Source organism: Ochlerotatus camptorhynchus, unplaced genomic scaffold, assembly GCF_037179485.1.
Source record: "Ochlerotatus camptorhynchus isolate MF236.1 unplaced genomic scaffold, CSIRO-AGI_Acam_v1.1 ptg000370l, whole genome shotgun sequence".
NCBI classification, from domain to species: Eukaryota; Metazoa; Arthropoda; class Insecta; order Diptera; family Culicidae; genus Ochlerotatus; species Ochlerotatus camptorhynchus.
The window spans coordinates 805679-832742 of record NW_027040858.1 but is presented as its reverse complement, the minus strand read 5'-3'; the positions used below and the strand labels follow the sequence as shown (position 1 = coordinate 832742).

Here is a 27064-nt window from a genome sequence, read left to right as displayed (position 1 = left end):
GCACTGTTAACCGCAAAATCGAAAGTTGCTCCGTTAAAGCAACAGAGCATACAGAGTTCTTACAGTAAATTTTCAGAACTCAAGGAATCATGTAACTTGTTGAAAGTTGGTATCGAGATCCAATGTTTTGAAATCCATTTGTATCTTCATATCGCAGTTCTTGAAGGACAAGACGAGCCAGATCCTTGCCGGTGTTCCGCTTGGGCATCCATTTCCTACTCCACAAAGTTTACCTTCTCCTTCTATAAATACGCCTGCCGAAGCTAGAGCAATTTTCCGGTAATTCATGATGGAAGTATTTACTTTTGATCCCTGATACAGATTTGTTTTGCAAGCTAAATTGACAGTTCTTTCGACAAGTGCAAGCAGTGTGAACACCAGCAAACAGGGGGGGGGGGGGGGGGTTCAAAAAAGTATGTCGAAAGTAAATTCGAGCAGATTTTTCATTATGGCGGCGGTCAAAATCAGACCTAGAAATCAGATAGTGTAAACGGACCTTAACAGTGTGAATATTCAAGAACCAGTTCAACAGCGTGAAGCAAGAACCCGTGGCACCCTACGATCTCTTTTGAAAAAAAAGGAGATGCACCATCGGCGTACACATCACAAGAATATGTTGCCTGGTAGGCCATGATTTGTAGCCATGGTACGAAAGTAACAAACTGAAAATATGTTGTGAGTTTAGTTCCAACCACCGAAGAGACAAGTCGAAATATAATTAGTTCTTAAACCTAGAACTAGTTTCCTTCTCTTCGAGAACACAACACTTATAAAATACTGATAAATTTAGGGCAGTCTAGAGAACTTTAAGGAAAATCAAAAATCTTTTGGGCAGCTTTAAGTACATCAGGAAAGTCTTGACTATTAAAGAAGATATGCATTAGTGTCGATAATTTCAGAGTAATCTGGAGAACATCAGTGCAAATCACAGAACTATATCAATTATTTCGTTTTGATTCCATGAAAAAGTTCCAGCAATTTCAGAAAAACTTCGGAAACTTCACAGAAGTGCATAGATCTTCAGAAACATTTCGTGAGTTTCATAGAAGTCTGTGGAAGTTAAGGGAAGATCTGTGAATTTCAGGAACTTTGATGAACATTAGCAAAATGCGGCAGCATTTCAATGAAGTTTAGTAAGCTCCAAAAATAGGAGTAATTTCAGGGGTAGTTGAGTTCCATTAGTTTTAGAAAATGAACGGGACATTTTAAGGAGTTCTCAGATTTTCAAAAAACTTCCGAGCATGTTAAGAAAATTATTGAGGTCTTCACATGTGTTCAGAAGTTCACGGAAGTTTAAACATTTTTAGTTTCGAGAACTTCAGGAATGAACAGACAAACTCAGAGCAGTTCCATTAACATTAGAGAAATTACATAAATTTTAAAGAAGTTTCGAGAACTTCAGCGGAAAAAGGAGCCGTAATTCGATTTATAATTACAATGTTCTGCCGAATATTCGCGGTTTACTAGAGGCTGACTACCATTTTCAAGCAGGTTGGACGTGGATTTGGAAACACGAAAAAGGGGCTATCTTGGGTAAACGATAAGAGGACTGGGCTTATTAAATAACATTGTAAAATCCTAGAGCCTTTGACATTTCTAAAACTCAATGAAAAACGCTAATTTCCTACCATCAAATTTCCGTTCGCTATCACAAAGTTCACAAACTTCAACCAATTCCGAAAACGCGCGATGATACACACCTACCCACAACCCACATGCCATCGATGTACAAACCTGACACCGCGCACATTCACGAGATTTCAATTGCCTCATTCCGTTCGTCCGGAAATAGCCCTCAAATGCTGCTACTGATAGTGTCACTAGTCACGCGATTCATCAATTTCGTTACACCCGGTATTTGTTCGTTAGTACATACGACGAGGGTACGTTTCAATTTCTAACAGAAGCTCTCTGTAGTTGTACATGTACACACAATTAGTCAGAGTCAATAAGAGACACGGTGGAACGGGCTACATATGCGAATGCCTAGGCCATGAAGCACTACCGATGACACCGCCTGACACATGCACATATAGCCGCACCAGAGTCGACCTTTCAACCTTTTCACTTAAATTCGTTAGTTGAATCATTTTCCTCAATCCGAAATTAGAGGAAACGTGAACTGCATTGATCGCGTGATTCACTTCGAATTTGGGGGCCTGTCACACTCGGCACGGAACGATTTTGACGCTGACTGCGTTGACCATAAATATTCCGCGAACCACCAAGTGGCACAGAATTAGCATCGTTCCGTTTGCAGGCTGGCTCGATACATATATTAAGCGTGCCTGCTTATCGGTAAAACCAGATTCCGGCGAGAGTCTTGTCCCGTCGACAATGTTGCATGGTAATGGGAGAACTCGTGTGTTGTTGTGGAAACCGCGTTTTCTCGCGTCACCGCCTCGTCTTGTGTGGGGTCAACTGAAACCGATATTGCAGCATCGCTGATCTTGGTCCCGGTGTGTTTGTGTGTGGAAGAAATGGCAATTCCGAGACCCGATGACCGGACGGATAGTGGGCATAATCGGATGAGCTTGATCAAAACGTTGGAAAATTCCAGCGAACTAGGACGTTGTTGAGATATCATCGGTGTTTTAATTTTTTTAATAATCACTGTATACTTGTTTCCTAACCCTACCCTAATCCAGCAAACATATTTATATACAAATAATTATGCTAAGTTTCATGTCAATCGGAAAAGACCGAGTTTTGACGTAGGACTACGTCTGTGATTTCTATATGGGGGTACACTTTGTGAAAACCAAAAGTGGAACAAGTAACAAAATTATGAAAGATTTTGAACGTTAATAACTCAGCTACCCCTGGACCAATTTCAATAATTTTATCACCAATCGATCAATTATGTTTCTACGCATCTGTTAAATTTAAGACTTTATCATTTTTCAAAATTTTACTATTGAAATTGCACGAATGTGCAACTGTTGCTTTGATAATTAAAATTATCACCGATTGCCTGCGAAAACCGATTTCCCTAACACAGATTTCAAAGTTGAATACCATCCGGTCTCACCAAACGGTGTTTATTCAATCACCGTGTGGTGAGTGGTGGTGTTCTCTAGTATACAATGAAAGGCTGCCTGCAAGCAGCGAGCTGGAGCCCACATGAGCATTCATTGAAAGAGGAAGAAGCTGCACCGCTATTAATCGGAATCAGTAGCTCTTCGTGAGCTGCTGTGGGCCTATGTAAAGTGCGTCATACTAAAGAGTATAAACAGAGCGAACCTCGCTCAAATTCCTCTTCCCACACAAAACGCAAGCTCCTGCTGCAGTTAAAAAATAAGATTTATTATATAAGACCACGTGGTCCTACGTCACCATTGCGTACAACCCCAATAGGCTGTCCCTTGTAGTTTTTTCGATTCGTCATTTGGCGTGCAAAAATCTATCGATTCAAAGTGTTTCAAAAAATTGTCCACAAAAGTGTGCGCTTAATTTTGAGATACACTGTAGTTCGTGCCTGGTGGCCTCACAACTGTATCTCGAATGCCGAGCTCCGTCGATGTAATCAAAAGCCAATATCAACAGAATTCCGACAACGGAAGTGAAGGTGGGTCGGCCACACATTACGAAGGGGCGGATACGAATTCTGCAAGCAAGCGCCGGATTGGAACCCGGCCGGACATCGCAGCAGAGGCAAACCTCATGGTGGTGGAGCCTCAGCAAGTGGATAGGAATTTTTCCAGGGCCCAGGTTGAAGCAAATACAAGCCCAGGATGTAAATCTTTTACGTTGTCCCTTTGAACCAGTGAAGGTGCACCGTCAGGTACTTGATTGACGTGAGAAACATTTTCCATTGTGACCATGAGCATGATTGACCACCCGTCGATGCAACTCCGTTATTGCCAGATCAGCTGTAATTACACATTGCTTGGGACTAGCAATCATCCTCAATGTGTAAAAACTGGTGATCTAAAACTTGGCAATACCAGCGCCGGTCACGTCCGAATGCTGATCATGAAAGGAATGGGTAGGAATATGTTGACGTGATACTCGCTTCAATGAAAGCCGAGAATACCTCTGCACTTCCACGAGAAATCACTGGGATGTTGTACAAAAGGGTTGGGATTGCAGCAGGGTTCGTTTTTGTTAACGATATGCTAAGCTGTATTGATGTCCTAACGCTCAGTAAGCAAAATCGGTCGCCACTAGGCCACCGAGCTCCTTATATCCCAAAACAATTACGATCAAGTTTCCGTTCAACTTGCAGTTATCCCTTCGGCGACCTCACCGCCGACGACAACAACTGCTCTTGAGAAGGATTTCACGGTGTCGACTACCTGAAAAAACCTGGAAAATCAGAGAAAATGAGGGAATTCCTTTTTGGACCTGGGAAATCAGTGATTGTCGGGGAATTTCATTCTAAGTCAGGGAAATATTTCTTTATAACAAAAACATATTAATAAGTATGGCTGGAGGTGGCTGAGTTCAATTCCCGGTCCGGTCTAGGAATTTTTCGGGTTGGAAAATTTCTCGACTTCCCTGGGCATAGAAGTATGATTGGACTTGCCACACAATTATACCAATGCAAAAATGGTACAGGCATCGAAAGCTCTCAATTAATAACTGTGGAAGTGCATCTAGAACACTAAGTTGAGAGCACGCAATAAGCTTATATGCGATATGCAATAAGCTTGAAATGCGAAGAAGAAGAAGAAGAGACTTCGCTAGTTTCAAACAACTTAATTACTCGTTGTAGTTTGAGGATGGTTTCAATTTGGTCAATTTTAAATTTTAAATAGAGTTGCGAAGTTGTGGCTGTTCAATGAATGGTGTTGTATTTTTTGCAAGTGGAGCAAAAGTTACTCAAATAAGGGTATTTCGATGATTTTAAGCCTATTATAATTTCAGCTCCTGTTGGGTGTTGTCACATTCCTGAGCTGAACCGAGAAAAAATTCAGTTCCGTAGAGACACTAGACGTTGTTAGTTGTTGCAAAATTAAGCTACTTATGGAAATGTGCGTATCTTAATAGATGTTATTCCTAATTGCGTCTGACAAAATTTAACCTTCAAGTAGATTTTGCGTCTGCTCGATCCAGCTGTGAACAACAAAAAATTAATCCCTTGAGCACATTGGAGCGCTTTTGAGTAAATGCAAGAATGATTGAGAGTTAAGTTGGGCTTAGACAAGGCAAGTCATTGATCAACTCAGTTGAATTCAATTGGCTTGAAAAGTTGAGCCTGGTTCAACTTTTTTTTTCAATTCAAGTCAGCTAAATGGCATAGTTTACACGTTCAAGTCAGTTGAATTCAACTGAGTTAATCAATTGACTTGCCTTGTCTAAACCCAGCTTTAAGAGAATATAATGATTTGTTTTCTAAATATTTCTAGTTCTTGTTCCTTATTGTGTTCTTAATAGCTTCATTAGCTCAGATAGCTAACACAATAAGAATTAAAGATAATGGCAAATATATCATATTAACAATATGATCCATTCATGCCTTTTCCAAATATTGCAATGGCGACCCGCAAAATATTGCTTCACGCACCATCTAGCGTTGAAAAAGGTCAGCAATTACAATCGAGGGGTGCGAATATAGCACTTATTACAAAAGTAAGAGTCACATTATTTTCATTAATTACATTGTGTATATTACAAATAAAATAATATGCTGAAATACATTCATTTGAAATATTAAACAAATTTTCATTTGGTTTACCCCTCGTAATGATAAACAAATACATTGGTAGCCTTTTTGGCCACAGAGGTGCTTTCATCGCTAAAAATTTGGTTCGCCAGCTAAGCGAAAGAGTGGATCATATTGTTAATATAATATATTTGATAATGGTCTTGCTTGGGAGTTTTTTTTTTGATTGCTTGGAGTAGCACTTTTATGATTGAATAATGATTCAAAGATACGTAGACAAGCTTTGAATTAGCTTCATTGTAACAGAATTTTGGAGATGAAAGCGTTGTTTTGACTATTTCCCACCAGAGAAATCCGCCCGCGAATTAGCTTTTGGTTAAGCATATTATCCGGCATAACTTTCTTACGAAGTTGGGCCTCAAATTGTGCTCAAGGCAAAACAAATATAATGGGATTAAAAACAAGTGTTTCATATGTGAAATGCAGAGTGAACCGGGATAACCGGAAAAAGTCACCGTGAAAATCCCATGAATTTAGTTGACAAATCTTGAAAAATATACCTCGTCCTCTCTTCGAAAACAATAAGATTTCAAGACCTTTGGACTGGTCTAGATTTTCAGGATAACTACAGTCACTTTGAAGAACTATTAAAAGATTTTTTCCAAAACTAATTTGGGCAGATTTTAGAATGAATTCTAGAGATAACACCAAGGTACTTCAGAGAATATTTTTCAGGGAGCTTTAGGAAAACCTCTAGGAGAGTTTTTACCTGATCTCCCAAGAGTGAAGCAGATTCCAGGATTCATGAAAAATACCAAGGAACACGAACGGGTACAGTTTCAAAATAATTAAGCGAAGATATATAAGGATATTTCGAGTATAATTCCAAGCGCATTTCGAAAGGAATTTTTAGAGAATGTCAATGATAATTCCATGTAATATTCAGAAGAATTTAGAGGAGGTCTGAGGTGAATTCTACGGAGAATTTCATGCATTTAAAAAAAAAATTGAAGCTCCAGTGAATTCATAGAAAGAGTTTGAAATTCGAAGAAAGGATGAATGTTAGGAATTTATGCAGGGGTCTACAGAGAAAAATTTCGAGGGATTTCCAAAGAGAATTTCAAAACTATTTTAAAATAACTTTGGAAAGATCTCTGTGAAAGGAAAATAATCTAAGGGAAAGGCTTGAGCAAAATTTTCATATACAAATTGAGAAAATTTCGATCCTGTCGCAGATCCAAATTCAAGATCCAGCAAAGGTGTTGATGTCTTATAAATTACCCATTTAACCTTCAGCAAAAACGGGAAAATTGTTAATCCAGATTTGCTGGTCACTATGAATATGAAGGAGATTTGGGTGAATTTATGCCCCTTGGGTAGATTGCGAATCCTTCCCGTTTTTGGCAACACGAGATTTCTGTCTATTTACATTCTATAAAACGTATGGAACGCTTTATTTAATTTGAAACTGTACTGGACCGCTCTTCCTGGGTTAGAGGTCCGTGTGGTATTTCATGGAAAAATGTCCATAACGCACTCAAATATTCTGAGGAAAGTGAAAGCTGATGGGGGTTGTGTTGCCAAAACCGCATTTACTTCATTTATGTCCCCAATTCCTTTGTACTTTATATCATACTATGAAAGAAAGCCGATTTAGAAAAGAACTATAATGTGAAGAAGCTGGGATTGAACCCATGATTTTCTGCTCAGTAAGCAAAATCGGTCACCACAAGGCCACCGAGCTCCTTATTTCACAACACAACTACGACCAAGCTCCGCCCCGTAACGTGGGTAGATCACCTTTTCGTGGTACGTTACGGGATGTAAGATCTACCACCGATTCCTAGTCTTGACTACTTCAAACTAGGGGAACAGGATTTTTCAGTAATCAAAGAAACACATCTTAGTCCTTGTTACTTTTTATGCCTTGTTGATAGTGATAAGTCCTTGGGTTGCCTGGACCGAGGATGATCTTGAAACAAGGAAAAAATGAGTTAGTTAGTCTTCATCTATGTGATTCCTAATCTTCTATTCGTTGTTCCCTAGTTTGAAGTGGTTAAAACTAGGGCTCTGATGCATGTTTTAATTTTGTTGCTAAGGAATCCAATTTTGACTGACAAAGGGGCGCGCCTTTGGAGAGTGTTCCAACACTCCGAAGGGTATAAATAGCGGGAACTTTCAATTATAATCGATTCCTTGCGATGAAGGCAAGAATGACAACTGTATCAAAACCGAATACTTCATCATTTCTCAATAGTGATGAAGTAATACGACATGCACTAAACTAAAGACACGGGATATACTACAATAGATCACATTACTGGTCGCAGTAGTTTTATGTCCCGAACAGAGGAAAACAAAGTTCCTGTTCAATTTGCTGTTACCCTGTAGAAGGATTTTTTTTTTATTTCCGATCAAGACGTCTTTCCTAAAACTCGAATATTATTTCTTTTACGTATTCGATCCTGCAACCGAATTTCAGTACCCTTTATCTCATATTAAGAATAAATCCGATTCACACTAAAGCTCTATTATGTGAAGGAGCTTGAGATTGCACCCATGATTTTCTGCTCAATATGCAAAATCGGTCGCCACTAGGCCACCGAGCTCCTTAAATCAGCAACAACCTCACAGACGACGACAACGGGTGGTATTGAGAAGGATTTGATATAGATTTCCGACCAATACGTCTTAAACGTAAAGTGGCAAGCAGCCAAGCTCCTCGAATCAATATTTTGAGACGTTATTTGGTAAATTTTGAATTAAATTTAAACAGATAACTGGAAAGGATCTCATTCAAATGATCTGTAGTAAGCTAGTCTCCTAATGTTTCCTAAGCTTAAAATGAATCGCTCTTCCAAGTTTACTGCTAGTCGCTATTTCCGTATAAAAAAGTTAGGGGTTGTGTCCAAAGCACGACCACATTGTTGACGTAGAACTACGAGATTGTTTTTTAATGCTCCATTCACTAATATATTAATAACAAAATATATGGTTTAGAAACGTAACTCCAAAATGAACAATTAATTATTAAATTTTTTTTAAATTGGGTGGTTATTGAGCTTGAGCTTGAGCTTGAGCTTTATTGACCGCCCACGGTTGCTACTCTGTTACTGCCAGATCAGCTGTAATTACACAGAGAACCAATAGACGATGCTTGGGACTAGCAATCATCCTCAATGTGTAAAAACTGGTGATCTTAAATTAGGCAATACCAGCGCCGGCTGCGCCCGAACACAGGTCAAGAAAGGAATGGGAAGGATTGTGTTGACATGACACTCGCTTTGATGGAAGCCGAGAACACATCTGCACTTCCAGGACGAATCACTGGGATGTTGGATAAGAGGGTTGGGTTTGCAGCAGGGTTCGTTTTGGTAAACGATAAGCTGAATTGATGTCCTAACGATCATATAACGCGAAGGAGCTTGGGACTAAACCCACGGTCTTCTGCTCAGTAAGCAAAAACGTTTGCCACTAGGCAGACGAGCACCTTTTTAATCACCGAGTTGCTGTTATTACCATGTAGTCATATTAACAAATAAAACGATTGACGAATCTTGAATGTGGATGGGCCTGAGATTAGACTCATGATGTTCTGCTCAGTAAGCAAAAACGGTTGCTCTAAGGCCACCGAGCCCCTCATATCACATAATACCGTTGCTCAAATTTGTGTATCCATTCAAACCCGGAACCAACGACAACAACGAGTTTCGCAAAATACACGATACACAAGCGATTTTACCATAAATCTCTTTGATATGTAAGGACCTGGGACCGCGTTTTTCTGCTCAGTAAGCAGGCCACTGTAACCGACGATCTTTCAAATCCGAAAACTAAAAACTACGAAAAAGTACTTAGGCCTTCATTAAGTTCCACTTTCACGCGACGTTCAATGACAGGGTCCTATCCAGGATTACATCTGAAAAATCCAAATCTGGCCAACGCCCACCTAAACCTGTTCTAATCCACCTGAAATGACTAACGAATGGAAGACTTTGACTACCCAGCCATGCAATAGTCTCATTCCGTGCCTTATGGCAACTTGATGATTCTATTGCGCTCATCTTTTGGCACCACCCAGGGGAGACTTAGTCCTGTACCCAATGCTTAACTTATCTCCATTCCACTCAGCTACTCGCAATTTCTTGTGATATAGTGGGCGGAATATTATTATATGAGACAATTCAATGCAGACGTCTTTCCAAATTTGGCAGATCCACAGGTAATCGGTGAGTTACCACGATAGTTGCTATTCAACAACTCGACAACGTCCCATCGTCAACGCCTGCTATGAGAGTTTCCCATTGCATACGTCAACGAAATGACGTCATCGAGCTATCGATCAACTACCCTGGTTATCGCCTGGTACCTTATAGCACGATGCTAGGAGGCGAACCGGAAGAATCGATGAGCTACCTCTCCCCCTAATTGGGTGGTTATTGAATAAATCCCAAAAATTAGGATTACCTTTGGGCGCTTTCTTGTTGGCTCAACACAATCGAACGCGTTCAGCAACGGTCCGCGTCTGTTTCGCAGGTTTCCCTGCCTCCTGGTCTCTCACGCGCTTCCGATAATCGGGGAGATATTTTGCAGCCATGTGTTGAGACATTTTGAAGATTTTTACAGAATTTCTCCATAAACACTTGTTTCATTTCGAATATTGACTCTACCAACGTGGAGTGTAAACAGCGAAGTACTTACTGTACCAATTGGAATATACAGATAATGCTACAATGCATAATCACGATGGTGTGTTCCAATATGATGTCTGTGTTTGGGAAACAATCACAAAATGAAATTTTGATTGCCTTTCTTTTTTGCACACGCCGGTAAGCCACACAGACTCCTCCCATAATGAGCAGTTTGCTATCAAGTAGCGACACTCTCGCTTTGCGTAGTTTGCCAATGTCAATCCTTCAAAGCAAAGGGCAATTAACGAGTTATTAACGAAAAATGAAGAGAATCGATCAAAATCACTTGGACCCCTGCTTCCAAGTTTGGTTACAAGATTACAACTCTGGAGAGCATTTTGTGTGGTCGTTGGGGGTGTGTGGTTCTGAATATGGACAAACAGGCGCAGATAAATTCTATTCCAACTCTTTACTGTAATAAGCTTGTTGGTCCTGAAAAGGGCCGTTTTGTTGCCAAAGTTGGTGATGATTTAACCTCCGAAACCGTACAGAGCGCGTCTGTCGCTTCAAAGCGTAGACGACATCCATGGCCGCTTACGCTTGGCGTGTTCAGAGTAGGTGACAGCATAACGGATCACATTTTCCAGGAACACCTTCAGCACATCAGATGACGGATGGCGGCTATCACGAACAACCTTGCGATGACGCTTGGCGCCTTCTTTACCTTCTTCCTCCTTTTCCTCCTTTGCCACGACCAGTCATTGTAGCTTGTTAGGTAGAATAGTGGACTACCTAACCTGCCACCACCTTCCTACTGCTGCTATTGCTGCTTCTGCTGCCTGCTCACCACGCCGTCCGAAGCGAAAATGAGTTGAGGCTAGACAGCAGCGCTCTTTTCTATCTTTTCAGATTAAAGTAGAATGATGTGCAACCAAGTGGTGCTCGATTATGACGACTGGGTTTGGGAAGAACGTTTATTTCACGAAAACAGTGACCACATTACCACTGTTTCAATAGTTTATTTTTGAAACTCGTCAGTCGGAAGCATTGTTATTGATGCGTAGACATGTTTACGATCGATTGGTGGTAAAATTATTGGAATTGGTCCAGGGGAACCTGAGTTATTAATGTTCAAAATCTTTCATAATTTTGTTACATGTTCCATTTTCGGTTTTCACAAAGTGTACCCTCATATAGAAATCACAGACGTAGGCCTACGTCACAAAATATTGAACTAAGATTTTGAAAATTTACACGCAAAAATTTCTACCCTTCATAAACTCGATGAAAAAATCGCAATTTTGGCCTTAGGCAATTTAGAAAATAAACGCGATTAAAGTTTTCGAACCCCTAAACACCCCTCAAATCGCTTTTTGTCAAACGAAGCAAACGAAAACGAGAATATGCGTGTATAATATAATTCTAAAGATGTTACAGCATCGCAAGGCTGAAAATAAATTAAATAATTTAATTCAAGAGATCCAGCCTGAACGATGGCTGAAAAAAAAGTGAATCTAAAGATGGCTCATCATTGAGGATCTGAAAATAAACTTGAATAAGTTGTTGTTCTTGTTACTTTAATAAGGAAACTTCTGATAAACTTAAATAATTTAAATCAATATATCCAATGGCAGTTTTGTAATATCTGTGTCACAAATGTTGTGCTACTAATGCTAAAGCTGCTAGATACTCTGAGATGTATAACGATACTTCCATATAATGTTCACTATCTCCTGGCCAGAACCTTCATCACCAATGCCAATCATACACTCCGATCAGCCAAAGGCCAATCACAAAAACTCACAAAATCAAGAAATCAAGAACATTGATCACAAATGTACAAAGAACGTTCGTCAACTGAAAGAAAACTCACCAAATCCAACGATGATCGTTGTCCAATGGTGCGGATTCATATATTATGGAATCTAATTCCACTTGATTCAGAAATGGCAGAAAACGACCCGGAACTCGTCCAAAATACACAAAATGTTTTCATTTTGCATATGACAGACGGGCTCGAATCATTCTCCACGATAACTGACGTGAACGACCATCATTCCGCGCACATCCTTCCCCAGCGATTGCAACCACACAATCATTGAAAAACATTCTCCATTGTGCCTATAAACAACCTATCTGCTTTTTCTAATACTTAGTGCTGGAATAGGAACTTATCATTCGACAAAAAAAAGCTGTATTTTTTTTCTTATGAAGACTATAAAAACAAGTGCTTCTTGTGTCATGCGTTACCAGCACATTAGAATATCTTGTAGAGAAGATCTTACAGAGAATTGTAACATTTATGCATGTTAGGTACCAATGCATTTTTGCTAACAACTCGGTGGCTTGCATTCGGCAATTTGATTAATCGATTCTGACGAACTAAAATAAGCAGCCAGTATTGCCAGCCCAGAGAAAAATCAGCTGCGGTTGTCAAATGCGATGCTAATATTTTATCTCTAAATAGGCAATACATATTTCAGAGATCATCGCGGTGCACAGAGCGAGAGAGAGAGAGAGAGCCGTTCGAAATCATGCCCCAAACAGTGCCGACAATTTGCTCACACACATCCACCTACCCCTCGTTCTCATTGCGACGCCACCACCGCCTCCTCCTCCTATGCCGATCGTTCTTCAGCCAACAGATGCTCACCGGTTGCACTGCTCGCTTGGTGTATGTAGGTAGAAGGAAACATTCCGCACACTTTGTATACCTTTTTTTTTTCTCGCGCAGATGATCGCGCGAAAAATGCAGTTCGATTGCAGCAGCCGGCTTGTCGCGATCATCGGATCTCACACAGTCAGTCGGTCGGTCGGTCGGTCGGTTGGTCGAGCGCGTTCACTGCTTGCTCAGTTTGTTGTGTGTGCAGAATAGAGTTTTGATAATAATAATAATAATGATCTACTACATGTGCGAAGAGCACACTTGGACCCGTTGACGTCGTCGTCGTCGTTTGGTCGGTACATTGGCCGTTCGTTGTCGGTTCTGGAAAATTTGACAGCTTTTATGAGACAAGGTGATCGAAATTGGAAATCATCGTTCTGGAAGTTCTGGTCCAATCTGGCTGTGATCCCCGCGCGTGTTTGTATGTAATGTCAAGGTTAAGGTGAGCTTCGTTCGTTCAATTTATTTACTTGGAGACGCTGTGAAGAACCGGACCCGGAGTCGGCCGGTCCATCCCAGTGCATTGTTCTATCGCGATCTACATGGGAACTTAATCAGTGATGCGTATCGTCGCCACAGAAATGCGAGTCCCAAGAACGACCAATGCGAAATAAACGTGATACATCTCATCTATGGGAGGGCGAATAGTTTTGACTCCCATCAGTGCACAAAACAGACTTAATTTAAACGATCGTTGATAGATTGATTCGATAATGGCGAAACTCTGGGTGACGCTTCTTTGGCTTTATTTTCAATCACTCGCTAGAACGCTGCTGCTGCTGCTGTGAGGAGGACGCAGTCTTATTTTGGTTCGGTTTGTTTTGCTTTGCCCCAGGATGCAGAGGTGTGGTTTTCGCGTGTTTTTAGTGAGCTGCCACTTTGTTGCAAAAGTGCATGGCACACGGGATGCGATGATGATGATGATAGAGGTTGAACGCGCGGTACGTGACGTGGATTGATTTTAATAGGTGGTTTCCATGTAGGAAAAGGTCGGTGAAGACGTTAAATTGCGGAGGAATGGAGGGTTTCTCGAGAATTTTCGGTACCTTGACGATTCCCGACCGAAATGTTTTAACAACTCCCAAGCAACATTGCAAGAGTTATCGAGGTTTCAAAATCAAAATTGTTACTCGGGCTGTGCTTTTCCGAGTACAATATTTTGTTTTATTTGATGTTGTATTGCGGGGATTAGATTGATTTTTTAACCCAACACTATTTTACGAAAGGTAGTTTTGATGTCACAGCAAAAGTATCGTAAATATTAAATTGATTTCTTAACTCGTTATCAGTGAAAAAGTTCGATAGGTTAAAATTTGGAGGCAATTTGAGAGTTCTGTTTTTGAGGTGCTCTGTCGGTGTCGATATAGTACAAGCCAATCCTGGACGATATATCTTGGATACAAGCTCTTACTTGAGCTCTTTACTAAACTCTTTTATCAGTCATTTGTGGTCCTGAAAAGGACCGATGGGTTGGAAGCTTGGAAGCCAATTTAGAACAATGCTGTGGAAATATTTCCTCGATGTTCTAGGAGATGATAGTGGTTGAACCTGGATTCGTTGGTGAACATTTTGGTGAAGGGCGAACGCAATTGATGTTCTTGGCGAATTAGTATGTTAGCGGCACCGGTGGTGTAGTGGTAAGCGTGATTACCTCTCACCCCAGCAGGCCTGGGTTCAATCCCAGTCGGCGCCGCCGGGATGTTCTGAGGCATAACATCTCTGATCACGCCTTCCTTCGGATGGGAAGTAAAGCCGTTGGTCCCCGGTTCATGAGTTGATGAGTCGATAGGTAGGGTCCAGGTGTGGGAGCTGCCTTCCTGGCGTCGGTAGTATTGGTGCTCAGCACGGAAAACAAGATCGACGGAAAACAAACCAAAGGAAGAAGAATTAGTATGTTAAAAACAATGTAGTTCCAACGGATCCTTCTCCAGCATCCCAACCAGTAGATAAAGCAATGTTGTCTCTAGGCGTTCTGATACTGTCTCGGTAACATCGACTTCTTTCAGCATCAGTTTTCGGCTGCTTCTTCGGAGGTTTGTCCGCTTGCAGTTCCTTTGCGCGCTTGTATTGTGTAGCCAAATGCAGCGACATTTCTATATCGATTAACTCGCAAACAATTTCTCAAATATCACTTACTTCGCACTACAGTTGTGGAGTTTTGAAGAGATTGAACTGCCCATTAATTTTGGTATTCGGAAATTAAATCTGTGTTAGGGAAAGTACATCAGTAACAGAATCTGAGCATATCGGACGGTTCCTACGTTTATGCTTTTTGATGCAAATTTTAAGCCCCTCTCATTAAGAAAATTTGGGAAGAATTTATTTGCATCAAAATGGCAATCGATGATAATTTTAACGAAAGAGAGAGTCGATGAAGAGAATTGATCAATGTAGGTTGGTCAGTTTGAAAGTAAATGCGATAAGTATCCAGAAAATACTCTTTAACAAATTAATGGTGGTCCTGGAAAGGACCGTTTTGTCGTGATGGTTGAGTAATGCTGAGCTATTAAGGTGTTTTGCACAGATAAGGCTGGCGAGCTGTATTTTGTTTGGAACGGTGACGCGCTTGGCATAGATGGCAACTGAAATCCGATCAGAAGCGGTGCAACTTCTTCCTCCTTCTTCGGCTCAGTAGGCTGCAGCTTGCGCTTGCTGGCAGCCAGGGTGCCTTCCATTCATTTTGACTAAAAAAATGTTTTATGAAATTATGGAATAATAGGATATTATGATGATATTTTGTATGTGTAAGTAATAAGAAAAGATTGTAAAGTTTGTGTTTCACATATCAAACCTGCAAATTTAGCTTTGGCAGAGTCGTTTATTGGAGAACAATCTACAACGTCACGCGCTGAAAGCACTGCTATTGCTGCTGATGATGACCACTCATTACACGCGGTGATTGAATAAACACCATTCGGTGAGACCGGAGTGAATACGATTTTTTAATATGTGTTAGGGAAAGCGTTTTTCGCAGTCAAACGGTGATAATTTTCTCTATAACATTCGCAGGGTTGGTAGTGAGTCACTTTTTAGTGACTTGGTCACTTTTTTCAAGCCAGTCACTAAAAAGTCTCTTTTTTTAAGGTAAAGTCACTAAAGTCACTTTTTCTTTTAATCAGTCGTGACGTTTAATCGTCTTTCCTCTAACTACAGGCTGTCTACTCATTTTTCAAAATAAAATTTCCTGAGTTTTCCAGGTTTTCCCAGAACTTAACGAATAAATTCAAGGCTTATAATAAGGAAGCTTTTTTTAAATGCGTTCAAAATATGCTTTTTCTGGAGGATCACCAGTAATTAACCCAAGCGTTTTTAAGACATGGTAATCAGTTTTAAAGAAACAAGTTTGTAATCAAATCCAATGAATGTTGAACTTAATTTTTCACTGTTCACAGTTCAAAAAAACGTACTTAATTTGAGTAAGTCCAAAATCTAAAAACATTCAATGTCTTGTAGTTTCGTATTCCATGCACAAGTTCATGATATTGAAAATTTTCAAAGTGCCTGAATTAAGGAAAACATTGAATGATTTATTTAAAGTTCGTAACGAACTTTATGAAATATTAGAGATCTTCATTGCAGTCCCATTAACTTCACAACAATTGTAAGAACTTTGAAGAACTTCTGAGGAATGAAAGGAAATTCTGAGATTTCAGTAAAGCTCCATAAACAAACTGCGGGAACGTAAGGGAAGCTAACACACTGAAATTATGGGGAACTTACTGGAAGCTTTAAGATCCTCAAATCGGTTCTTTTAACATTCTAAAATTTTTAGAAACTTTTATGAAGTTTCTAGAATTTCAGAGCACATCACAAGTGTTAAGCAAAGTTGAGAAATATAGAAACCTTGAGGGGTATTGTGCAAATTTAAAAAAATCCAAGCACCTCTGAAAAGTTAGATCTAGAGATCTTTACGGAATTTCAAATCTTAAGAGCAGTTCCCATGACTTTAGTTCAGACTTTTTAGAGCAGTTTAAGTATATATAATCATAACTTTAGGAAAATTTAGAACCCTTAAGATGTTCCGAGAATTTCAGGGAAGTACAGAGACCATTAGATAATTTATGAAACCTTCATAAATATTTCAGGAACTTCACAAAAGTCCAAAGAATTTCAAAGAAATTTATCTTCAATAGAATTGAGAGCTTTAGGGAAGCTTCGAGAACATCAAGACATATCAGAGAATAAAGGGCAGTTTAAATAATTTGAAGAAATTTGTAGAAACTTTAAAAAAGTTCCGGAAACTTCAGCAAAGCTCCAATAGAATTGCTGGAACGTGATAAAAATTATATGAGCATCCGGAAAACGTGAGAGTATTTTAAGGGTTCAAAGTGTTTTTTTTTATGTTACTTCATACGCGAAGTTAACGATTTTCAGAGTTGGTTGGAAATGCTAACATGAAGCTTTAGTGTGATGATTTATTAGCTAGAGAATGATCTTTAGAAGAATGTAGGTGGATAGTTCCGTTAGAGTACGGCAGTATGAAAATTGAATAGAAGTTGAAAATGAGCGAAGGGCCATTAAAGCGACAGTTTTCAAGATGACATACTTCAAGTCCCCGCCTGTACAGCCTGTGGACTTGGAGACATACTTCAAGTCCCCGCGTACATCGTACGGGCTAGGCAAAAATGTGCGTCATCTTGAAAACTGTCGCTTTAATGGCCCTTCGCTCATTTTCAACTTCTATTCAATTTTCATACTGCCGTACTCTAACGGAACTATCCACCTACATTCTTCTAAAGATCATTCTCTAGCTAATAAATCATCACACTAAAGCTTCATGTTAGCATTTCCAACCAACTCCCTCATTTTAAGGGTGTTATATCATGGAAATATCAAGAACTACGAAAGTTTAGCTAAGTTGATTAGAGAATATCAACGAGGTTCCATTCATTTGAAAAAAAATGAGAGAACTTTTAGCAAGCAGCGATAAATATCTTCAAGAAATTCCAGAGAACTTAGAATTTAGATAGTTTCATGATATTCAGCGAAGTTCCGAGTAATTCGAGGACGACCAAATAACTTCAGAATAATACCATTAACTTAAGCAAATTTGCAGCGACTTACAAGGAATTCTGTGGAATTATGAGGTATTCCAAGAATTCTATGATTGATCGAAAAACGTAAGGGAATTTTAAATATATAATATATATCACAAAATTTACCGGACAAACAAATTTAAAGAACTTCAGGTAAGCTTAGTTCAGGGAAAATAAGTGAGCGTTTTTAATGGTTAGAATACTTAAGGAAAATTGTCCAAACTTCAAGGCAAATCAATTAATTTCCGTAAAGTTGCGGGTTGTTAAAAAATACTAATAAATTCAGAGCAACCTAGAGAACTTTAAAGAAATTCGTTTAGGCAGTTTTAATAACACCCGGAAAATCTTGACTATTGAAGAAGTTTTAAATTAGTGTCGATAATTTAATGGAAGTTTCATGAACTTCAGAAAAATCATGAGAACATAAGTGACAATCATAAAACTATACTAATTTTTTCTTCTAATTCCATGAAAATTGCGGGAGCACAAAAGTTTCAGAAATTTAGAAAAAATTCGAAAACTTCACAGAAGGACAGTGGTATTCAGAAACATTTCGAGAACTTCATAGGAAAAACTTGGGAAGTTCTCAGAATAGTCCATTTCATATTCAACGGAAATTTCGGTGAAGCTATCCTCCGAATTCAATTTTCTTTTAGTTTTTATCGGAATTACCTTGAAATTCTCCACAATAAGACACCCTTTGGAAAGATTATCAGAATATTCATTGAATTCATTTAAGATTTCCTTTTGAATCTTACTCCTCCCCTAAGAATTCTACTCACATTGAAAGTCTCTTAAGAATTCATTGGCATATCTACTCACAATTTCCTTAGATTCCTTCTCATAATTTGTTTGGAAAACTCTCCTGAATTTATTTTCCAAATTCCTTTGAAGATGTCCTGGAGTTATTCTCAGATTTAATTGTAATCCTTCTTTTAGTATTTTCAAAAAAAAATCCAAGGACTTATGCTCCGAATTTGTTTTCTCCCACACACTTTATGAAATTGTTCTCAGAATGCCCTTGGAATTTTCCTTTGAAGTCTCAATAAAATTTAATTTTAATTCAATTCAGTGTCACTTTTTAGTCACTATTTTTACAACTATCAGTCACTATTTAGTCACTTATTTCTTCAACATGGTCACTAAAATCACTATTTTTGACAGCAGTGATGGCTACCAGCCCTGCATTCGTGCAGTTTTCAATAGTGACCTTTTGAAAATTGATCAAGTGTTCAGTTTAGCAGATGCGTAGATGACCTTCCAGTCGATTGGCTTATTTAGAATCAATATCCATCCGCTATTGACAGAGTTATAAGTGGTCAAATCCTGACCACTTTTCGTAACGCGGTCGATTTTAGCTTTTTTTAAATTGCACCCCCAATATGTTGCCGAAAGACGTAATCCTACGTCAAAAAATCATGTTTTGGGGAAAAGAGTACTTGTAAATTTTTTAGTTCATCTTCGGCTTGGTTTGTAAGCATCAACAAACAAATTCAAACCTAAATCTAGGAGTCCTGTAAGCTTTACACAACTATGTACAAAATGCAGATAACAATGTGAACTTTTTAAACAAATCATAACTCGAAAATGTCACTTTCAATTAAAATGACGTATGAAATAAAGTTCCACTGTAAAAAATTTCGAGTAATTTTGGGTAAAAAATAAAAAAAGTGTTTAAACCTTAAATAATAATAAATTGAACATTTTCAATATTTTTAAAATTTTGTATTAAGCTTATGAAAAAGAATATCTTCGTGGAAATTTCAAGTTGGACAGTTAACAATTAACAACATTCCACAAACAACAAATTTTTGTATTAATAGTTATTTATGTGAAATATTACACAGAAAACCATTTTCAGACTTTTATAATCGTTTTCTGTGCAAAATTTAACAAAAAATATGTTTAAACAAAAAGTTCAAAAATTTGTCTAAAAGTTGTTGCTTAAAGATGTTTGTGTCCGACTTGAAATTTTCGCAGAAGGTTGCATTTTCTACAAGATTTTTAATTAAAAGTTTTCAAAAAACATTGCAGAGGGCTATTTTTTGTTATTTAAGTTTTAAACACTTTTTTGGATTTTTTATCTAAAATTATTTGAATTTTTTCCGTGTTTTATTTTTCTTACAACTTTGACGTTGTTTCGATTACGAGTTAAGATTAGTTGAAAAATCTAGAACACACCAATTTGATTTTTTTTTTGAGAGATACAAAATTACCAAATTTTAGCTCAAATGTGGATGATTGACCTTAGCATACAAGTCAGTGCTCACATTTCGTAATTGCTTTAGTGAGCAATTTCTTTAGCCGTTGATTTCTCGCAAATAAAACCTCACCCTTCCAAATTAACAATGCTAGCTGATAGAGTAAACATTCCTCTACCTGTTGGTGTCATTAACTTTTATTTTTTTTCGTGAGAAATCGACGGCTTAATTAATTGTTTACAAATGCATTTACGCCCCTTTGAAATGTTGACACTGAATTATGTAAAGTTTAAAGCAAGTCGGAGAAGGTCGCATCATATCGATTCTTCATTTGGCGTGGAACTGCTCATGGTCGGGATACCAAACGTGGTTTCGTTTTCTAATTTTGATATCTCAAAAGTTGTGCAGAGTGATCGCGAGAATGTTTTTCTCCGAGCGAAAATAGCAAAGGCTTTAAAAGTATTTCTATAATTTATAATTATTGCGTTGAATTTCGCGGTCATTTTTATGTTTAGCCTAAGATCTCCAATTTTGTTTCTGCTCTATGTCGAAATATTTTCTTCGTTCCAGAATCTTAAAAGCTTTTCAAGTATCAGAATCTTGACCTCAGAGCATCCTAAAGATGTTTCTTAGTGTTGCTTAAAACCTAAGACATCATATCAAAAAGAATGGCAACTTTGCCAGAATCCAAGCGACAGATACAATAGCGCTGCGCTTGAGTGAAGGTGGAAACAACGCATAGAGAAATGAGCAAATACACAAACCATTCTTCTGAGGATGTAATCTTTGCTATCAAATTCGTTCGAAGCATTTACCTTTGAGTGGCAGATGGCGCGATTGCACCTGTCTCATATCGTTCGTATAAGAAAATGAAAGAGTTGCCAGTCTTCTTGATTTGTTATCTTCGTTAAAACCTAAATTCGAGACTTTGCAAATTTATCATAGCTTGAAGCTATCTTGAATATTTCTTGATGTTCCATAAACTTGACCACATTTATTAGCTCAGGGCCTAGCAAATATATTAAACTAATCATTAATCAGGAGCTGTTAATAAACTATGTAGCCCGTTTTTGAAAGTTTAGAATTTGGTGAGACCATTCTGAAAAAAGACGGTCAATACCTTTTTCTCCCCTTTATCGTCGTTTAAGAGACTTGGTGTCTTGCAAGAAGTTTCTCGTAATAATGGTCCACGTCTTTTGAAATAATTACCCAAATTTTTATTAAGCTGGTATTACACTTACAAAAACTATTTTTTTTACTGGTTCGAGATAATAGCTTTATGTCTTCAGCAATGTTGTAGAAAATCAAATTTGATGAAACTTTGCTGAAGACACCAAACTTCTATATCATTATCTTCACAATATTTAAGTGAATTCTTGACAGGAGTACCTTAAAATCACTGTTTTGGCTTTTTTGGTCTTATAATCTCAAATAAACGGGGTGATATGTTCAACAAAGTATTCAATATTCTTAAAATACACAATTTTGCTCAAGAAAACGCTAGTCCTTAGAGCTTTGTTTGGATTATAAACCAGTTTAAAGGCAAAAAATTACAATTTTTTCAATTAAAATTTCTTTTGAGTTTGCAGTTTTTAGCAGCCAAATTTAACATGGTTTGATCAGTCATGATGTGAAGTATAAACGAGTCTTAAATCTCAATCGGGTCTGGTCGGACAATTAGGTTTTGTCAGTAATTTGTTTCTATGCTTTTGTTAGTAAATCATATTTGTATTTTCATTTTCCAATGTTAAAAGGCCAAATACAATAAAAAGAAATGAACAGTTGCCAACATAATATAAAGCATTCAAAGTGTTTTTTTTTGTTTGTTACTTCCTACGTTAAGCTTACGATTTACAGAGTTGGTTGGAAATGCTATACTAATATCAACGTGAAGCCCTTAGTTTTAGAGAGGTTTTAGAGAATTTCTATGTGGCTTATAAACAGGCACAAAAAATCTCAAACATTGCTCTTAAACGCAAAAACAAACCTTGAAACTTCAAGATTGTCTGAAACCCAAGGAACAGAATATCAAAAACATAAAAATGCCAAAATAACAAGAACAACAAAAGACAAGTTAAAATGATACAAAACGACAAAATAGCACTAAAACAACTTTCAAATCAGAAGCTCAGGAACATAAAGATATTCGCCATTCTTGGGACATGAGCTCCAGGAACCCCACTGTGGCAGACAGAGTTACCATACTCAATTTCCGAAATGCTTCCAAGCGTTCCAAAAGTACCCTGATATCTGAGCTTAAAGTTCTGTCAGCATCAAAGGCTCCCAGGTCCGGAAGTCTCTCTACTCAAGAACTTCCTATAAATGTCCGTTTTTTATGTTCCAATCACAGAGGGATTGGGACAGTTCTCAGAGTTACAGAGTTACAGGTGGTCTGGTGTGACAGAAATTGAAGCGTTGGCGTGAGCTGATCTTCCAAAAAATCCTTAAAAATAACCAAGTTATGAAGCTGACCATAGGCCACTGAGATTGGAGTTGTGATATTAGATTTGATTTGGGACTGTGATATGAATAGGTTGGGTGTGTCAGTTATGGTTATATGTTCCTGTTATGATGTGTTACGATTATAACATATGAGAATTATTATTAATCTTATAATTCTTAATTAAACATCAATAATAAAGTGACCATGGTCTCTATTTTTTTACGTAATATTACGTCTTTCGACAACATATTGGGGGTGCAGTTTCAAAAAACCAAAATCAACCGCGTTACGAAAAGTGGTCAGGTTTTGACCACTTATAACTCTGTCAATAGCGGATGGATTGTAATTCTAAACATTCCAATAGGAAAAATTTTCTACGAATCTGATAAAATAAACGTTTTATCAATTTTCAATCTATTGAAAATTTAAAAAAAAATCCAACTGTTGCAATGGTGATCAAAATTATCACCGATTGCAGAAATCGCTTTCCCTAACACAGATTTCAAAATCGAACTTCATCCGTGTTTGCCGAACGGTGCTTATTCAATCACCGTGTGTCGTGGTGGCCGGTCGGTCCTCATCATCATCATCATCATCATCAGCAGCAGCAGCAGCAGCAGTGCTTTCGGCGCGTGGCGTTGAACATTGTTCTCCAAAAGCGTCCATTCACCGAAGAAGGAGGAAGAAGCCGCACCGCTGCTGATTGGATTCAGTAACTCTTCGTAAGTCGCTGTGGGCCATCTATGCCAAGCGTGTCACCCTCGTTCCAAACGACATACAGCTCGTCAGCCTCATCTGTGTTGAACACCCTAATAGCTCAGCATTACTCAACCATCATGACAAAAAGGTCCTTTGTATTTTCTGGACATTTGTCAAGGCCGTAAATCGGATGTCAGTTCCCATCAGTTTAAATCTAACATACCATGTATTTTTAAGGCAACATTGGGGGTGTAATTTCAAAAACCAAAGTCGGTCGCGGCATGAAAGTGGTGTAGTTCACTTTAACTCGAGTATTTTATTTTATTAAAATTATTTTTAATTCAGATTAATTTTGCACGCCATTTTTAAAACATGACCAAGAATTATATATATATAAATTACCACTACAGTCTGTTATTTGAAATTAGCATCTTCAACTATGTAAAATCGTTGACTTCACGTAGAAGTAATACTAAAACATAACCAATGACCAAGATGTCTGAATCTCTGCGACCCACCTGAGGGCAGCCTGGGACTAATCGGGAAGATCGCGACCTATATATTGAGAGACGCTGTACTAAACTGTGAGATCTTGAATGTTTCTTTGAGGCTTCTCGAAAAATTCACAAATTAATTCCAAAATTTTGAAATTTTGGTCAGAATCCGAGAGTAGATGTTTTCTCAAGTAATGCAGGAAATTGATACTAAAATGTTTTTTCAACTACTAGGATTTCTTACTAGTTATTGGATCTTAAAAAAGAATGAAACTTCGCATAATTCTGATGATTGTGGGCAGTGTTGGCAAAATCAGAAATCAATGGATATTTTTCCACTCTCATGCGCTCGCAATACCACGTGTGATATTGGAACAAAATATCATGCTTGATGTTGATTTTATAAGCTCCTTTGATATTGCGAGACTATTCACAACGTCAAAAAATCAAGCTGAGTGTTGACTCGACACAAAAATGATTCCATTGCACATCGTTTTCTTAGAAAGATGGCCGATGGCCGACGCGAAGGGACTGCTGCAAGCCGTTATGGAAGTTTCGGTTGCATTCGGGTGTAAAGCAAAAATCATTAAACTCAATCTCACCACAGTTTGGTGAGATTTGAAGTTGGTGAGTTTTGTTAGCTTGATAATCCGAGCTGCGATATCACAGCTTGCAAAATCAACCGCAGTTGTTTGCTTGTTGATTTTTGTCTACGAAAATCAAGCGTGATCTTGGGCGTTGGTGAGATTTGATTTTTTGATATTTTCCCAACGTTGATTGTGGGCGTCTTAGTGGAATATCTGTACAAAGAAACACAGAAGGATTAGTAATTTCCATTCAATTCCACTACCTTATTTACTTATCCTTGATAGAAACGTGTATTTCATTTACAATGTATAGATTTCTTCAATGTCTTGTACTAGTAATAGTTCAGTATTAGTACAAGACACTGAAGAAGTCTGCATAAGTAATGGAATGAAATAGAAATTACTAGTCCTTCTCTCTTTCTTTATTTGCATAACTGTACACTTGCAGCAATGAATCTAATGCTGTAATTCGGTCATTTTGACTGAGACAAAGTTGTAGGAAACTGGATTGCATTTACAGAAAAATACACACTGAAAAAAATAACAGATTTTCGTCAAACTACAGCATATTTTTAAAGGTTTTTGAACTTATGTTCATATGAAAGCTTATCAAAAATGCTAACTTTTCTAATATTGGACACAACGGACTCTTTAAAATTGACCAAAATCGTAGAACATCGGCTGTTAGTGCAGGGCTGGTAGCAGGTCACTTTTTAGTGACTTGGTCACTTTTTAGTGACTTGGTCACTATTTTGAAGCCAGTCACTAAAAAGTTACTTTTTACACCGAAAAGTCACTAAAGTCACTATTTCCCTAAAAATAGTCACTAAAGTCACTTTTTCACTACTAAAATAAAGTGAAATTTAAAAATATCAACAAAATGTTTAAATTCAGTACTTGGCACTAAGAAATTGGAAATTTTAACCAGGGTGACCAGTGAACCGCAAAACTTTAGAACCCAAGGAAAACTATTGGGAAATGCCTACAATTTCGATTAAAAATCCGAAAAAATATACCTCTTTTCCCAAAAAATAAATTGTAAACCTTGGAAACTTTCCAAAGGTATTTGTCTGTGATAGATTTTCAAAAGTCTTTCAAGGATGATTAATAAAAAAAAATCCAAAATAAATTTTAAGAGAATGTTAAAGGATTCTAGGGATCAAACCAAGGTATATCAGAGAAGAATACCAAAGTACAGACTACGAAAGTCTCATGTAAAATTAAGTGCTCTGAGGACCGATTTCTTCTTGTCCGCTTAAATATCAAGCCAGGTTTACCTATATAATTAAACTTGACTTAACAGGTACGAGCGTCGCTTTTGATTATTATTTAAATTATTAGAGACGCAAAATTCAGCTCCGAAACTATTTTGGAAATAATTCAAATATAATTGAGAGTGCATTTTAACGAAAGTTCTGAGAAGAATTCTATGATGATTGGATGAGAATTCTAGGTCCAATTCTAATAAGAATTCAAAATTAGTTCTGAAATTTTGCTTAAGGGGGCTCTGATGAAAATTCCATGAAAATCCCGTGAACTCCAAAGATGCGGATAGTTCTAAAAGAATTCTTGGGTGATTTGTGACGATAATTCCCAGATAATTCTAAAGAGTTCGAAATAAATTCCGAGAAGAATTCGAATGGAATCGAATTTTGAGGATTCAATCCGAAAGGAATTCTGAGAAGAGTTTCAAAGTTATTCTGTGATGGATTTTTGTTTATACAATACAGGAGAATACAGGAATACAGGAGAATACAAATTGAATGCAAGGGAGAAGTCCAAGATTATTTTAGGCAGAAATTTATAAAATTTCTGAGGTTAATTGCATGGGAATTCTAAGGATGGATTTATGGAAGGAACCTTCAGGGAGTTCCTAGAAGAATCAATTAAAAATCGAAAATAATCTGCTTTAGCTAATCATGTGTTATTACTTCATGCGTGAATTTAACGATTTACATAGTCGGAGATGCTTAACGTCAAATATCAGACTTAAAGTGGAAATTTTATATGATCGATTAGGAGATTCAATTATAGAGTTGATAGTTCCATTATACTACGGCTGTGTGAAAATTGTATACACAAAGAAGAATGTGAGCAAATGACAATTTTGAGGAAGGTACGAATCGGGTAAATAGTTGTTTACGTGAAATAATCGATAGAACTGTTTCCGCACATCGGAGGTACATGAGCAAATCGGCGATCATCCCTTTTGCCAGTGGTGGCAGGGGAAACACCCCTCACCATCCCTCATTAACGGATGAGCTTGGTAAAAGAGATGCTCTACCCGATTCGTACCTTCCTCACAATTGTCCTTTGTTCGCTTTCTACTATCTATATACAAATTTCACACTGCCGTACTATAACGGAACTATAAGCTCTTTACTTTCATATCCTCATCTATCGTATAAAATGTCCACTTTAATTCTGATATTTGATGTTAAGCATTTCCAACTACGAAAGTAATCTATTTCCAAGAATTTTGTTGATTGTTCTGCAAAGAACTTCAAGAATGCAATATTATGTTTGTAAAAGCTTATTTGCCTCTAAGTTTAAGGGAAGGGGAATTATTCTAAAAAGTTCTTGAGATCATTTTGAATAAATTCTGTGACAAGTTTTTAGCAAATTATCAAAGTTATCAACTAGATATATCAAATATTTAAAGATTTCGAACGCAGAATCAAATTCAAGATCATAAAAAAA

General features: G+C 37.8%; 1 protein-coding gene across 2 annotated transcripts in view; it reads left to right on the top strand.

Annotated features, from left to right (window-relative positions):
* Positions 1-27064, top strand: part of csw (corkscrew) — a 244848-nt gene that overhangs the window by 27671 nt on the left and 190113 nt on the right. The window contains exon 1 of one of the 2 annotated variants that reach the window (XM_065232564.1): positions 13191-13346. The exons of the other annotated variant lie outside the window; for it this stretch is intronic. Within the exon in view, the coding sequence (XP_065088636.1) occupies positions 13333-13346 (14 nt within the window). The 5' untranslated portion in view covers positions 13191-13332. Of the gene's footprint in view, positions 1-13190; positions 13347-27064 lie in introns of those variants that run through there. 2 annotated transcript variants of the gene reach the window in all.